Source organism: Salvelinus fontinalis, chromosome 36 (assembly GCF_029448725.1).
Source record: "Salvelinus fontinalis isolate EN_2023a chromosome 36, ASM2944872v1, whole genome shotgun sequence".
Classification (NCBI taxonomy): domain Eukaryota; kingdom Metazoa; phylum Chordata; class Actinopteri; order Salmoniformes; family Salmonidae; genus Salvelinus; species Salvelinus fontinalis.
The window spans coordinates 8,785,752-8,802,801 of NC_074700.1; the positions used below are offsets into that span (position 1 = coordinate 8,785,752).

The 17,050-nt window shown below is 42.2% G+C and overlaps 1 protein-coding gene across 1 annotated transcript; it reads left to right on the forward strand.

The window, feature by feature from the left end:
- Positions 1–1,804: 1,804 nt before the first annotated feature.
- On the forward strand, positions 1,805–15,784 carry LOC129835175 (cellular tumor antigen p53-like). Its single transcript, XM_055900612.1, has 11 exons — positions 1,805–2,005; positions 3,079–3,241; positions 3,441–3,507; positions 3,763–3,978; positions 6,512–6,698; positions 9,813–9,925; positions 10,066–10,175; positions 10,389–10,519; positions 10,609–10,706; positions 14,014–14,117; positions 14,270–15,784. The coding sequence occupies exons 2-11, from the start codon at positions 3,162–3,164 to the stop codon at positions 14,355–14,357; spliced, it is 1,194 nt and encodes a 397-aa protein (XP_055756587.1). The 5' UTR covers positions 1,805–2,005; positions 3,079–3,161; the 3' UTR covers positions 14,358–15,784.
- Positions 15,785–17,050: the final 1,266 nt, after the last annotated feature.

Below are 17,050 nucleotides of genomic sequence, written 5' to 3' on the forward strand. Positions count from 1 at the left end.
GGTCCACAGTCCGGAAACTCCTGCGACGGTTCACAGTTGGGAACCTCCTGCGACGGTCCACAGTCCGGAACCTCCTGCGACGGTCTACAGTCCGGAACCTCCTGCGACGGTCAAAGGTCCAGAACCTCCAGCGAGGGTTCACAGTTCGGAACCTCCTGCGACGGTCCACAGTCCGGAACCTCCTGCAACGGTCCACAGTCCGGAACCTCCTGCGATGGTCAATGGTCTGGAACCTCCAGCGAGGGTCAACAGTCCGGAGCTTCCAGGCAAGGCGTCCAGTCTAGCTCCAGGGCAGGAGCCTTCCTCTGCGCCGATGCCCAGTCCAGGCACGGCGTCCAGTCAAGCTCCAGGGCAGGAGCCTTCCTCTGCACTGGTGCCCAGTCCAGGTACGGCTCCAACCCAGCTCCATGGCCGGAGCCTTCTTCAGCGCCGGTTTCCAGTCCAGGCACAGCGTTCAGCCCGGCGCCATGGCCAGATCCGGGGTCTGGGCGGGGGTTAAGACATGCACCGGAGCCGCCACCGACACTAGTCACCCCCCCCTACCCTCCCCATTTGGGTTCAGGTTTTGCGGCTGAAGTCCGCATCTTTGGGGGGGGGGGCTGTCACGCCCTGACCATAGAGAGCCCTTGGTTCTCTGTGGTGTAGTAGGTCAGGGCGTGACTAGGGGGTGTTCTAGGTTATATGTTTCTATGTTGATGCTCTTGGTATGGTTCCCAATTAGAGGCAGCTGATGTTCATTGTCTCTAACTGGGGATCATACTTAAGGGTTCCCTTTTCCTACCTGCTTTGTGGGATATTGTTTTGAGTTAGTGCGTGTAGCACCACTGATGTCACGGTTCGTTGTTTGTTTCTTGTTTTTTTGCTTTATTAAAAGATGTGGAACTTTAATCACCCTGCGCCTTGGTCCGTCTCTCCACACGTCCGTGATACATCAATACAAAGGGTGGCTACTTTAACACTTCTTTTGGTTACTACATGACTCCATATGTGTTATTTCATAGGTTCGATGTCTTCACTATTATTCTACTTTTGACTGGTACTGTATATAGATTATATATACCCCCCCCCCCCCCCCCCCCCCCCCCCCCCCCCCCCCCACACACACACACTTCTAAAACCAAAGTTGCGCCCCTGGAGAATTTATAAGTGTTCCCCCCACAGTTTCAATTAGAAGAACCCCTAAAGCCCTCAAACTCAACTTTGGACCTTGAAGCCAGTACCACTGCATTTTTTCATTGTTCCCCTCTAATCACGGACTGATTTAGACCTGGAACACCAGGTAGGTGCAATTAACTATTCGGTAGAACAGAAAACCAGCAGGCTCCGGGACCTCATGGTGTAAGAGTTGAATACCCCTGCCTTAAAGGATCCTCTAGGAATCTTTTAATTTTTTAGATTGAATAGAAAATGCGATGGAAACTCAATAAACTTGTCTTTTTTATTCAGTACATGGGAAAAATAATAACCGCAAAAGGTATTTTTATGTGCACTTTGTCATCACACACAGCCTTTAATCTGAGACAAGTCAATTTGATGGAAACATCCTGGTGAGAAAATGCGCATATTGGTTTTAATGCAGATTTTAGAATATTCGCATGAAAATCTGTCCAATTGGATGGAAACCTGGCTAGTGACACTGTTTCCCTCCTTCCTGCATTTCAGTCAGTATAATTTCCGCACGATCCTCAAAGATAGTACAGTATGGTTTAGAAACTTTGCGCTGTCATGATGTAAATATATCCAGTTATGATTTTATTTGGAACATTTCGCGCTATTTCATACAAAAAAAAACACACCTCGATGGGCGCACCTCTGATTGGAGGCCTGTGAACTCTGCGTGGCCCTCCCTTCCTCCAGTCTGGTTTTCTGGAAATCCCCGAAACGCACGCTTTTCACTGGAAAACATATTGCTTTCTAGCTGCTACAGAGTTGCTGTTTCTTTGACATCTTTGCATTGACAGAGAACCGAGGTGCGGTAAGAAAATATTCATCACCAGGAGGCGAGGTATACAATTACATTATATAAGACAGCGTAGGATAATATTTTTTAGTGAATAAAAGTTTGCACGTCGTCAATCGCCTCCGGGATTCCGACGAAGCCAGCCAAGCTCACTGTTGAGCTAGCTAGGTAACGTTAAATGTAGCAAGTTGGTGGCTAAAGTTTGCATCTTGTATTGGTGTATAAATATGTAACTACTACATATTGTAGGTAGTTATGACATGGGATTTAGATGTTCACGAGTCGCTTACTTTTTCGACTGTTTTGAGTGGCTACTGTAACGCTAACGTTTAACTTACCTAACTAACGTTAGCTAATTTAGGGCAACATGCTAGACCGGCACTTGACTTGTACAATAATTTATTTAACTTGTTAGTCCCTCGTAAAATATTTAAGACGACTAGGTAGCAGGCTGTTGATTCACTTATGCAACTTTTAATTCAGAATTGAATGTTATTCGTTCAGCAACCAACTTGCTATCTAGGTGATGCAATGTTGCAATATAAGGTTAGCTAGCTAACGTTAACTATACAACGTCACATTTTTTTTTGAAACCCCAACTAGTCAACATTTTGTAAAGCCAGTACTAGTCGAGGAGGGTAGGGTTAGCTTGTTAAATATGCCAAAATGTCGATTAACTTTGAGTTAGATTTTAGAGGAATTATTTATTGATGAAACATAGGATAGTTATCTAGGCACTTGATAAACAAAGATTAGCCTAATACCGTGACACCATTTCTCACCTAGCTAACTACTAGCCTACACAACTCTTAATTAAATACTGTATCTTATATAATTGCCAACCTTGTCAAAGTCATTACCAGAGCAGTCTGACCCAATTCTTGTCTATGTGAACCAGACCCTCCCGCTGCATTCTATGTTCTGATTTCTTCTCCACATCTTCTGGGCTGCATTCCAGCTGCACATGTCTGCTTTCCTTTCAAAGCCACTGGTCCCCCTTTCACCACACTTTCCCACTGGTCCCCCTTTTGTCATCCCATTGACTAATTGTTTTGAAGACACATAGCTACAACAATTAGTATTATTTGGTTTAATCACATGGGTGTTCTCTCTCCTAGATCGGATCGCCTTTCTTCATCTCCTGCATAGAGTCCCTGTGTCCAGTCCTCTCCTCCCATCGGTCCAGTGAGCAGTCGAGAGAATGAACGGATACAGGATGGAAGAGCAGGAGTTGAGCTTCCCCATGAGCCAGGGGTCCTTCCAGCAGCTTTGGGAGACCAAGTAAGTTTTGAACAAACTTTAGAACCCACAGACATATCATTATGTTTAGGACTACCAATGTAGCTACTTCTAGACTTAAGACTGGACAGAGATGGTTGCGTGTGAGTGGAAGCCCAGAGACTTCATTAATGTATTACAGTACCTCTTCTACTTTTAGCTAATACTTACTTGTACTGTGATTTGTATCTCCTTTCTTTAGCATGATTACTCAGGGGTCCAATATTCCACCGTTTGGGACTGGAAACTGGTCTGACATGGATGTCTCGGTAAGTTTGTCTACATCCTGATGTAAAGGAAATATTTTTATGATACCACACCTTTTAGAATGGACTCGATGCTTTCTCCCCCTTAGTAGTGCAGTGATTGTTTGGCTTTGACTAGATCTTTTTGGTTGTGCTTTTGTCAGACAATTTGATATCCATACATGGTTAGCCTGGACACTAATCTTTTTAACTATTCAGGCAGAAATCCAAAAAGCAACTGCTAACTTCATAAATGGCATGCGTATACATCCCTTACAGCTCGCTCCCGTACTTCCCGAGGCCACCTTCCACGAGGACTTTGACGAGGGGCTGTTTGAGCTGCCTGAGCCTCTGGCCGTGGAGCCCTCGATGTCGCCCCTGGACATCGTGCCTCCCCCCGCCGCCACCGTACCTTCCACCATCGACTACCCGGGGGAGCACGGCTTCCAGCTGCGCTTCCACAAGTCTGGCACCGCCAAGTCTGTCACCTCCACCGTGAGTGTCATGCATATGGCTTACTGCACATGCCTAAATACACAGGCGTTAAAAGCACTAATATTGTATGCTACAAGTAGGTTACTTGTAAGCAAAGTCTTGAGCTGTCAAGTGACTACTGGTAGGCCTTACTGAGGTATTGGAGCCACATTTCACTTCCCCCCCAAGTCATGCTTTTTTAGAATTACTTTTCTTTTTGTTTGTTTTCTATGTTGCTGTTGATCTCCTGTAACCCACCTAAAGCATAAGAGAATGTGTTTTCAATGTAATTTTCATTTGACCCTCAAGATGAACAGGACCTGTTTCCTGTTACAGCTGAGTCTTAACCCTTTACACTAGTACCCATATATCGATGGAAAATTCTGGCACTAATAAACACCTAAAATGGAGTGCTGTGGCTGTACAGTAACGGCGCTGTATGGGTTTTGACTGACAGATGTTCTGAACTTGAGCACCGCATGCGACAAGACGTTGCCCCCATCCCTCCCACTAATTGGTCAACTAGCACATTTTTTTTGTCTGCGGGAGATTTTGTAAATTAAGAGGACTCGATGTATTTTGAAAGCTGAGACGTTGAGGATTATTATAAATGACCCTTTGATGTCATACAAGCAAGTAAAACACCTGCGAGTCCAAATGTGCACTTCACATTTACGTGTCATAAAACTCCGGTCATATACAGTGTCAACATTTATGATCACCGTTTGATATAGTTACAAGATGACATGGCGTCATACCCTGGGTTGTTCTGAAGTTTGTCTATTTTGAATTAAATTCACAGCGGAACACGCAGAAATTACGATCTGTTTCTACGAATGTCCTTGTGAAAGCTTAACATATTTTAACTTTTCTTCTGTAGGAAACGTTTCAATGTAGCCCAATCCATTTAGAGCAGTTCCCTCGAGTGTAAAGGATTAAACAGCACTGCAATAGGAATGAGACACAACCTACCCTTAGAAGCCCAGGCTCACTGTACATTCACTGATATATATTCTCCTTCAATTTGATGAACATAACTTTTAGAATTAATATTAAATGTTTTATGCTGCCTTTTCGCCTGGATGAAGAAATATTTTATGAATGGCTTTATCACAACGATAATTAATATTAAGATTGTGTATAACCTGTTTAAATTAATGGTCTCCAATCAATTACAGTAAATTGTGGTTACCATACCTCAGACGGAGACAAGTTATTCCATTCATTCTGATTCTCCGTGGTTGCATTCAAGTGGAATCCAGTTCGTGACAATTTGCTAAAACTCAAGGTTTTGGTTAAAGTATTTGGATTAAAACAGCCAATAGCACAATGGTTTCCACGGCGACTCACATGCCAGCGTGCTATGATAGGTCTATTAGTCTTGTGGTTAGGCTGCTCTGCCTTCAAATGAACGCCCCCTGCAACTCATTCATTGGAACCATCGACTTAGATATCACATCATTGTTGGCCGGGGTAGGTCGTCGTTGTAAAGAAGAATTTGTTCTTAACTGACTTGCCTAGTTAAATAAAAATATAATTTTATTAATTTGATGTGTCCCATTATTGCGCCTGTGAGAGCACGGACAGTGCCATTGAGGCCATCTCCATTTTTAAAGTAGTACATTTTCTTCTACTTCTATTTGGCAAACTAACTGAAAGACTGCACACTGCCACCTAGAGTGTGTTGTTAGGGCGGGTATAAAGCCAAGGTTGGCGGTTTACTGCCACCTGCCGTTATGCAATGTTTCCTCACAAGTATAAATAATTTGGTGGCTATCACTCCTGGTGACCTGGATGGAATTATATGATCCTTCCTTAACCCATAGGACAGGGGTCAACTAGATTCAGCTGCGGGCTAATATATATATATATTTATTTATTTTTTCCTCTTCAGCAGATGGTCGGTGGGCTGTAACATTGTTAAATTAATTTGTTGGCTGAAAATTGACTGCAAGAAGCCCAAACTAGATATTTGACTAAAACATAATTATTTCAAACCTTGCTTACATTTGTATATGATCACGTGTCTCTTATGCATGGGAATATAGTTTTTTGGCTCAGAGCTTGGGGGGCAAATAAAACCATTTGACCTGCGGCCTGCCAGTTGGGGAAACCTGCCATAGGAAGTCCCACCCAGTTGTCTGTTGAAATGCTGAAAATCCTCAATGGTACTGCCCATGCTAAAATGGGCTTTTGGCACTCGAATCCTCTCTCTATGATTGTAACTGAGGAGTTGCAGGCTGGTTGCAATAAAGTATGGGTCTGACATGACCGGGCATGTTACAAACAAGGGTTAAAATGCATCTTTTTTGTTAAGGTATTTATGATTTATTTAGAATATAATTGTAAAGCAATATATTGTTCCTATTAATTCCTACGGGTGTTTTTCCACACTTGTATTTGTATGAACTTTGATAGTGACTACCTGTGACAAGTAATTAAGCAAGTGTAAAAAAAAATCTTCGTAAAATCAATTCACATCTTTTATTCTTTCACAAAGTGAAATTCCTCTGGGACAAAATACTGATTGCTCAATGTTTCCCTCCCTCCCCAGTATTCTGTGCAGCTGATCAAGCTGTACTGCCAGCGGGCTAAGACCTGCCCGGTGGAGGTGCTGACCACCAAGGAGCCCCCGCCAGGAGCCATCCTCCGTGCCACCGCCATCTACAAGAAGTCAGAGCACGTGTCCGAAGTGGTCAGCCGCTGCCCCCACCACCAGAGCACGTCTGACAGCTATGAAGGTGTGTGTTTTAGTCTTGAGGTAAAAATTCTAAAGTGAGTTAGATAGTAAGTCATTTGCCCATGTTGAGAGTTAAGCAGACTGATACAATTTCTCACTAGATTCATTAGGTTGTAATGAATGAACATTCAGTATTCAGCTGGAATCTGGTAGAGTCACCTGATTTGTCTTAACTGTATGATGAACCTTATTTTGCCCAAACCGATTGTGAACCCAAATGTGTAACTGATTCTAGTTTGAAATCAATACATTGAAAGATCGTTTTGGGTTAGGTGTAGGGGCAGATTTAGGCTATGTCATCTTGTTTTCAGGAGATTGTATTATCTGTTTAATTAATTTTGTCTTTCACAATAGCTAATGTAAGTAATTAGAACAATTCCCATCCCCAACAATGTGCTAAAATATAGACTAATTAGTGTGCTTATCTCAGCAAGAACACTAGTGTTATTCCCCATACTTTTATTATTTCACTTCTTACCAATTTTTCTGGTGTAATTAGGCTATTTGAAATCTGATATGTCAACTTGTCTTTGATTATAAAAAAAATTGAGGGCTATGCATTTATGGACCGTGTTGAGTATAGGCTAAATCATAAAATGAGAATAGGCTCTCTTGAAATGCCCCTTGCCTCAAATATTCTGTTTTGTCATTTTAGTATTGTGCAGAAATGGTAGGCATGTATTAACAGATATTACCTTTTTAGAGTAAGATGGCAAGGTTTTACAAATCAGTCTCAACCACCTGAAGATGTGTGTTCATTTTGATTTGTCTTGAATGTGGGATAATTTGTACAAATCAAATGTCATATGAGCATATTCAAACTCCCAGTATTTAGGAAACGTAGATCAGGGGTGGCCAACCATCTTGGTGAGCTACCTCTAGGTCCTATTTTAAAGGGATAGTTCACCCAAACGGATTACATATTTACGTTATGGACGCACGGTATATCGATGAACATATCGGAATCGGCCGATATAGCTAAAAATGTCGACCTTGGTATCGGCCGGTCTAGTTTAACGTCAATATGCAAAACTGATGTCAAAGCTGATGTGCATACCTATATAACGAAGGTACATGACGTAATTACGCCATCTAAAATTTTGCGCTGTACGTGCAACATAGCATTCCTAAATTAGCCCACAATGTCTGCTGTGTGGCTCGAGCAATCAAGTCAAGCAGTCATTTGAAATGGTAACAAAATTTCAGCGAGACAACTCAAATGCGAAATCCATTAATGCCAAGATAATGGAATTCATTGCCCTTGATAATCAACCATTCTCTGTCGTGGGTGATGTTGGCTTTCGCCGACTAGTCGAGCACCGGTTAACACTACCAAGTGAGTTATTTTTCACGTTGCCCTACTGGAGTTACACAGTAATAGCGTCACTGCTATTAGCTTCACGACATGCATACTATGGAACGCCGTTTGGGTCTTTGCGTGTAAAAAAAGGTACAGTAGCACTGTCAAAGCTGTACAAAACAATGGCCACGAATGATGCAAACACCGGCCACGAATGATGTGTTTACAATACCGTGTTGGTAATAAAGCATCATTTGTTCGACCGCAACTTCTGGGGTATCTATCTTTTAGCTTGGTACCTAGCTAGCACCAATACAACCAGCCTGAAACAATGATGAGTAAAAACTGTATTCATTTTCATTATACTTAGCAATGATTTAGGAATCCTTGTAAGTATTAGCTAGGTAGCCACTTGTTGTTCGCCTATTGAAATTGAACTTCAGTTCATGAAAATAAATAGCTAGCAAGCTACTTAACCCTGTTGCCCAAAGCTAATGTTATAAGCAGCCAGCTATTTTCATCTGGCTATTGAGGCTCGACCGGACCGGGTTATGTGTTGTGAAGCTAGCCACAATAAGGATTAGGCACAATAGTGGAATTTGCGGTTAGCCTTCAAAATAAAAGTATGTCATTGACAGTGATGTAAATGAATACAAATAGTAGAATTATCTCATACTTGTATTTTGAAGGTTAACCGCAAAGTCCACTATTGTGGCTAATCCTTATTGTGGCTAGCTTCACATAGATGGGTCCGACCACCATTAATTAAAATAAGAACTGTCTTATAAATTAGGTTATTTTAGATGACACCTAGCTATATAGTTAGCTAGCTAACTATAGCTACTGAAACAGATTGTCGTTTTGCTATGTTTTTGGGAAAGAACTTTGTTTGCAGCCATGAGCTAGCAAGCTTATTTTTTTATGACCAACATTGTAGGTGCGTGAGACAACTTCACCAGCATCATAGCATACGTATCGATGAATCGTTGTGACATGAAATACGAGTGATAGTGTAATCAATGTGTAATAACTATGTAAAAAATGTATCAACACCTTAAATTATTGTGACGTGCAGTCATGTTCAGGTCCTGATTGGTCAACAAGGTTATTTGACACGTTAAATAGTATATTTCTTTCACCTACTTGCCGTTTCGTTGTTAATTTGTTCAGTCGTTTCATTCTCAACCAGGATTTCTATGAACAACGAAACAGCACAGCAAGTAAGTGAAAGAAATAGGTTTTGATTATGTTTTACTGGTAATGGGGACATGCATAAATGCCAACAAAATTACTTTTTTGATGTGTGTGTGTGTGTAACCTTAACTAGTCAAGTCAGTTAAGAACAAATGCTTATTTACAATGACGGCCTACCCCAGGCCAAACACGGACGCCGCTGGGCCAATTGTGTGCCGCACTATGGGACTCCCAATCACGTCCGGATGTGATACAGCCTGGATTTGAATCAGGGACTGTAGTGACGCTTCTTGCACTGAGATGCAGTGCCTTAGACCGCTGCGTTCGTGTGTGTGTGTGTTAACTATTTAACTGCACTAGAATGCGTAAAAGGTCTCTAAAATGTTAAATATTGGTTATTGGTATCGGTTTTTTTTTTGTAAGGAAAATATTGGGTATCGGTCCCCTAAGACACGCTGGCGCCAATGATATTCACAATAGGAAATCTCATTGCAAGCTGTCTCCTAAAGTTGGCAGCCCTGCAAGGCATAACTTCCCCCTCGTGTAAAAGATGGTCCCAGGAAGTTCTGAGAGGACTCTTTACCCCCCCTCACTTCCTGTTTACTTCCTGTTTCCTGTCAGGTGTGACCCACCGCAGTCACCTGATCAGGGTGGAGGGGAGCCAGCGGGCTCAGTACCTGGAGGATGGCAACACCAAGCGTCAGAGCGTGCTGCTGCCTTATGAGCCTCCTCAGGTATACCCCCCCCCCCTCCTCTGGTCTCCTGTATTATTTATAATATAAAAGATGAATCGTCAGTTTGCTTGACACTTTCATCAGTTTATAATTAATTGCACTTAAACATACATGTATATTTTCATCTTCACTTTGTATAGCTGGGCTCTGAGGCAACTACTGTTCTCCTGAACTTCATGTGCAACTCCAGTTGCATGGGTGGTATGAACCGACGGCCCATCCTCACCATCCTGACGCTGGAGACCCAGGAGTAAGTCTCTCTCCTTACCCCTTCTCACTGTGTTTGTTCATACTGGAAAATCTTTGTCTGAGTCTCGTCCTTATTTGTGTGCGTATATATGTCAAGCGCTCTCTTTTCTGTGGGAGTGTAAGTCTGAATTCGCTTTACATCTGTGATAATGTGTTTGGGTCCCCTCGTTTGTTCCCCCTAACTCTCACTTCTCTACCCCTCTCCTCGCTCTAGTGGTCAGGTTTTGGGTCGTCGTTGTTTTGAGGTCCGAGTCTGTGCCTGCCCCGGCCGGGACCGCAAGACCGAGGAAGAGAACGCTAACAAAGCTCTGAACGGGACCAAGAACACCAACGGCACCAAGAGAAGTAAGACTGGGGCCATGTTCCAACAATATTAACTGGCCTCCTTTCCTTGTCTCCTATGTCACTGTTGACCGTGTCTCCTTTCCCCTCAGAGTCCCAACAGGCCCTGCCGCCTCCGGGAACCAGTAAGAAGATCAAGAGCGGCTCTAGCACTGAGGATGAAGACAAGGACAATGTATTCTTGTTGCAGGTAGGGGGGACCTCACACACATGCAGGCCAACACACTTTTGGGTGGGATAATTTGTATATCTCTATTTTTCATTCTTGTGATAAGGTGTGACGTGACTACCATTAATGTGATGACTGCTATTCATTGAATAATTACCTTCTACGTTGAATTATTACTCAATTAAATTAATCATGTAACAATTGATTAATTAGTAATTTGGGCCCCCAGGGGAGAAGTTTATTTGATGAGTTACCGTTTCCCGAAATAACTCAAGAATATATTGATATCATACCAGTCATCAATCAATCACTTCCTCATATCAGTCTCATTCTGAACTCTAGCCTAAGTGATGAATCAGTGACACACACATTGGCTTAATTATTTATTAACTAACTAAATAATCACACAGAATTACATAAACACACGCAGTATAGCTTATAATGATTACTAACGTAATGCAATGAAAAGTCCCTAGTGGACTAACCCGACATGACGGCTTGTTACACATCGGAAAGGGGGTGGGGAAAGAGAGCGGGAGAGACAGAGAGTGGACTTAATTATACATACATGTGGAAGCTATGCTCATGGGAATATGAATACTTTGCACATGAACGACCGCTCATTCAAAAATAATTGCAATGTATACATCTACACGTGGAGGTCTTTGTCGTCTCTGTTGAACTCGATCCGTCTATGGGAAGTGGTTCGGTGTAAGTCTCTGGTTGTGTAAGTCTCTGGTTGTCCACCAGAGGTCACAATGTCCTTAGTTGTAGGCATCTTTGTCTGGGAGTGTTCGTTAGGATAGATACCTCAGAGGTACCTATGATGGTGAGGAATTTGTCCTTCCCTCTCGTCTTGGTCAGTTGTCCTAGACTACATTACATGCAGAGCTGCAGGCGGTGCATGTCTTAGTCTAGTCTTTACCTTCATCACTCGTCGAGAGTTTCAGAGGGTCTTACTATTTTCTGGTCTTGTAGTTTTAACCATTTCCAGTAGAGGTCGACCGATTTAATCGGAATGGCCAATTTTAATTAGGGCCGATTTCAAGTTTTCATAACAATCGGAAATCGGTATTTTTGGACACCGATTTGGCCGATGATATTATTATTATTTATTTTTTCGCCTTTATTTATTCTTTATTTATCTAGGCAAGTCAGTTAAGAACACATTCTTATTTTCAATGACGGCCTAGGAACGGTGGGTTAACTACCTCGTTCAGGGGCAGAACGACAGATTTTTACCTTGTCAGCTCGGGGGATTCAATCTTGCAACCTTAGTTAACTAGTCCAACGCTCTAACCACCTGATTACATTGCACTCCACGAGGAGACTCCCTGTTACACGAATGTAGTAAGCCAAGTTAAGTTGCTAGCTAGCATTAAACTTATCTCATAAAAAACAATCAATCAATCACTAGATAACTACACATGGTTGATGATATTACTAGTTTATCTAGCGTGTCCTGCGTTGCATATAATCGATGCGGTGCATATCGTTGCTCCAATGTGCACCTAACATAAACATCGATGCCTTTCTTAAAATCAATACACAGAAGTATATATTTTAAACCTGCATATTTTGCTAAAATAAATCCAGGTTAGCAGGCAATATTAACCAGGTGAAATTGTCACTTCTCGTGCGTTCATTGCACGCAGAGTCAGTGTATATGCAACAGTTTGGGCCGCCTAATTTGCCAGAATTTTACGTAATTATGACATAACATTAAAGGTTGTGCAATGTAACAGGAATATTTAGAGTTGTGGATGCCACCCGTTAGATAAAATACGTAACGGTTCCGTATTTCACTGAAAGAATAAACGTCTTGTTTTCGAGATGATAGTTTCCGGATTCGGTCATATTAATGACCTAAGGCTCGTATTTCTGTGTGTTATCATGTTATAACTAAGTCTATGATTTGATAGAGCAGTCTGACTGAGCGATGGTAGGCAGCAGCGGGCTCGTAAGCATTCATTCAAACATCACTTTCGTGCGTTTGCCAGCAGCTGTTTATGACTTCAAGCCTATCAACTCCCAAGATTAGGCTGGTGTAACCGATGTGAAATGGCTAGCTAGTTAGCGGGGTGCGCGCTAATAGCGTTTCAAACGTAACTCGCTCTGAGACTTGGAGTGGTTGTTCCCCTTGCTCTGCATGGGTAACGCTGCTTCGAGGGTGGCTGTTGTCGTTGTGTTCCTGGTTCGAGCCCAGGTAGGAGTGAGGAGAGGGACGGAAAGCTATACTGTTACACTGGCAATACTAAAGTGCCTATAAGAACATCCAATAGTCAAAGGTTAATGAAATACAAATGGTATGGAGAGAAATAGTCCTATAATAACTACAACCTAAAACTTCTTACTTGGGAATATTGAAGACTCTTGTTAAAAGGAACCACCAGCTTTCATATGTTCTGAGCAAGGAACTTAAACGTTAGCTTTCTTACATGGCACATATTGCACTTTTACTTTCTTCTCCAACACTTTGTTTTTGCATTATTTAAACCAAATTTAACATGTTTCATTATTTATTTGAGGCTAAATTGATTTTATTGATGTATTATATTAAGTTAAAATAAGTGTTCATTCAGTATTGTTGTAATTGTCATTATTAAAATAAAAATTGGCCGATTTAATCGTATCGTCTTTTTTGGTCCTCCAATCGGTATCAGCGTTGAAAAATCATAATCGGTCGACCTCTAATTTCCAGCCAAGTAGCCACCACTCCACGCTGTCTGGTCTAATATGTTAATTCTTCAGCGAGTCCTTTTTAAGGACATTGGTCTGAAAGGTGGTTCCATCTTGTTGACACAACGACTGTGCTCGCGTGGTTACTGACTTGGCCAAGGTTTATATGAAAAGCCATTATCTCATTTAGAAGGCTAAAATCACATTTCTGATTTCAAAAGTATTCTTATACTTAAAATAAATTATACAACATTTAGATGCAAACCTGATCACTAGGTGTACACTTACAGAATTATAGTTCTTGTTATAGTCTTACTAATTATTTTAATGACATCACAAAATATACATACATTTTCCATATTACATCTGTCATAATTCCCAACATTTGGAGATTGAAATATATTGTCCCAATGTTCATTGCCAAAACATCAAACAAAGTCTCTCTGTTGTAGCGAAGGGATTTTTAACTTCTCCATACTGCAGTGCAAGAGAAAGTTTACGACCGGTCGTTACGTCATAAAACCCGGCCAACTCCCCCTCTGGTAGAGAGGGGGTTTGGGCTATCTGTCATCCTGTAATCCTCACCAAGGAGAGAGTCATGACAGGTGCCCATTTAAAAAAAAAAAATCCCTCACTCTCTTTCTCTCAGGTTCGTGGAAGACAGCGCTATGAGTGGCTCAAGAAGATCAACGACAGTCTGGAGCTGGTGGACCGCATTCCTCCCGCTGAGCAGGAGAAATACAAGAAGAAAGGGTAAGCTACCAACAGCAGACATTTTGATGACGGGAACTTCTCCCTAAAATGCCCCTGTCCCACTTGTGTATTAATCCCTCATTTCCTCCATCTATCCTCTCAATTCTAAAACTGTCTCACCTTCGATGTTTGTCCTGTATTTTCTTTCTCAGTTTCGCAAAGAGCCGCAAGCAAGAAGCGTTTGCTCCAAAGAGTGGAAAACGGATGCTTACAAAGGAGGAGAGGAGCGACTCGGACTAAGGCCAGGACACCTCAGCCCTTCCCTACTGTATTCCAGACCAACATTAAATTGTGACTCCAAAGTAAATGCCCAATACCAAACCCTAGGCAATACATGTAGTCACTTCTTACAAGTCTGAAAGGATAGGTATTAGCAAGATGGTAATGGCTCCACCTAGGCAGCCATACTCAACAGGCTGACCGTGGCCTGAAACCCGGACCAGAACGTTGTCAATACGGACTTTGGGTCCCGCCCCAAAAATTATAATATCCCTTGGTATCATATGAACACACAAGGCATGGCAAAATGTGTAGAATTGTGGGAAATGAGCTTTAACACTACAAAAAATGTCTCTGCCAACAAGAGGGGTGTGAATAGTTTGGGGTTACATGGGTTGCAAGGTGAGGTTCGTTACTACACTGATAAATGACAATATCCATCCGGACCTTTACCATCTAGGAAATTTGTGTTACCAGACCTTCTCATAGTACTTGAGTACAATTATAGAATTTTAACCATATTTCAGATGCCAGTCACTTACGGTACAATACAAAGTGCATAAATGTAGGACCTAGGGTTTGGATTGGGTAAATAGGCTGACCACCACCATGCCAGTCACTTTCGGTACAATACAAAGTGCCTAAGTGTAGGACCTAGGGTTTGGATTGGGTAAATAGGCTGACCACCACCATGCCAGTCACTTTCAGTACAATACAAAGTGCCTAAGTGTAGAACCTAGGGTTTGGATTGGGTAAATAGGCTGACCACCACCATGCCAGTCACTTTCGGTACAATACAAAGTGCCTAAGTGTAGGTCCCCCCCCACTGCCTTAACTATCTGGTGTGACTTCCTCCTCACCTGCCCCAAAAGAGCACTTTAGCTTGTGCTTTTATGATTTGGACCAATTAAAACCTGCCAAAAAACTATGCTTTGTTACCAGTTAATTGGCCAGTTAGTATTGTTAGTATTTTTGATACCTGCTAAACATAACCACTGCCTTCATTCCTCCCCCTGAACCCTTGCCCTGGTTCCCTGTTAATCATGGTCCTATTGAGGCATTGGTCTTTCTTTTTCCCCCATTTTTGTACTGCTGATCTAGAAACTAGTTTTGTACGTTCTTTTAGGAACTGTTAAACGATTTTGTCTTCTCAGAATGTTTTTTTTCTTGGTTTTTAATAAATGTTTTTATTTTATTTTACTAATTACAGCGTTTTGTCCAATGTCTTTTCTCTCCTATGCAGAGTTCTGATACTGTGCATATGATATACTTGATTAAACACATTTTATATTGGTTTACTTTATGGTTTTCTGATGGAAGCTGTTTTTGCTGATGTCATTTGGTGCTGAGACATGATGCTCTATTTTGTTTAGGGAAAAAGGAAAAATTTCAGGGATCTTAAAAAAATTAAAATAAAAGCAATTTCCTAAATAGTACTGTAATCCTCAGTCTTTTGTTGAGTTTTATTTTATTTTTTTAACAAGGTAACATGGGTGAGTGACGAGAGACCCATTTACATCTCGGAACCAGAACCAAATCTTGCTTGTCCTGGCTAGCTACTCTATTAGTTAAGGCTCTGTAACAAGACTATTTTTATACCATCATATGGACCCGAACTGTGCTGGGCCCAAATATATTATTTTTCACATTGCTTCCATCATGGTTCCAGCAACTATGGTGGATGTGTAACCAGGCCAGCACAGTACTGCCCGGCTTGGCTTGATCACAAAGGCAAATTTCAAGCGTCATTTGTACTGTCGTAAACTAGCTTTGCATTTCAGATGTACTTGACCCTTGTCCATTCCTTGTATCTACTGCTGTGTGTACACATTAGCCAAGCATACATTGTCCATGCTTTGCATGTCTGGAGGAATAATGCAAAACCAAGTATCTGTCTTGCATCCATGAAACTAATACGTCTTTGTACTTCCATTTGATTTGCTTATTGGAGCCATTCTTAAATGGGAGGGATATACACTGTGGCAAGACTCCCCTCCTGCCTCCAGAACCGCCTGAATTCTTCAGGTCATGCCATTTTTGCTCAATTGGTATTAAGAGACCTAACATGTCCAAGGAACACATTCCCCACACCAGTACACCACTGCCACCAGCCTGTACCATTGACACCAGGCAGGATGGGGCCATGGACTCATGCTTACTCCAAATCATGACTACCATCAGCATGATGCAACAGGAACCGAGATTTGTCAGACCAGGCAACGTTTTTCCACTTCTCAATTGTCCAGTGTTGGTGATCGCGTGCCCACTGGAGCCGTTTCTTGGTTTTAGCTCACGAGTGGAACCCGGTGTGGTCGTCAACTGCAATAGCCCATTTGTGACAAGGACTGGCGACTTGTGTGTTCTGAGGTGCTGTTCTGCACACCCGTGTTGAACTGCGCAGTTATTTTCCTGTTTGTGGCCCGCCTGTTAGCTTGCACGATGCTTTCCATTCTCCTTCGACCTCTCAACGAGCTGTCGCACCAAAGCCCAGGAGGCCGGCTGTTTCTGAGATACTACAACCGGCACACCAGGCACCGACGATCATACCACGCTCAAAGTCGCTTAGGTCACTCGTTTTGCCCATTTTAACGTTCAATCGAACACTAACTGAATGCCTGTCTGCCTGCTTCATATAGCAAGTCATGACTATGTGACTCACTGCCTGTAGGAGCGAACCATTTTTGTGAACGGGGCGGTGTACCAAATAAACTGGC

Bases quoted from the DNA above. Each gene is read 5' to 3' on its own strand.
- LOC129835175 (XM_055900612.1), top strand. From the start codon at position 3,162: ATGAACGGATACAGGATGGAAGAGCAGGAGTTGAGCTTCCCCATGAGC. The intron at 3,242-3,440 runs GTAAGTTTTGAA...TCCTTTCTTTAG, and splicing joins CAGCAGCTTTGGGAGACCAA to CATGATTACTCAGGGGTCCA. The intron at 10,520-10,608 runs GTAAGACTGGGG...CTTTCCCCTCAG, and splicing joins CACCAACGGCACCAAGAGAA to AGTCCCAACAGGCCCTGCCG.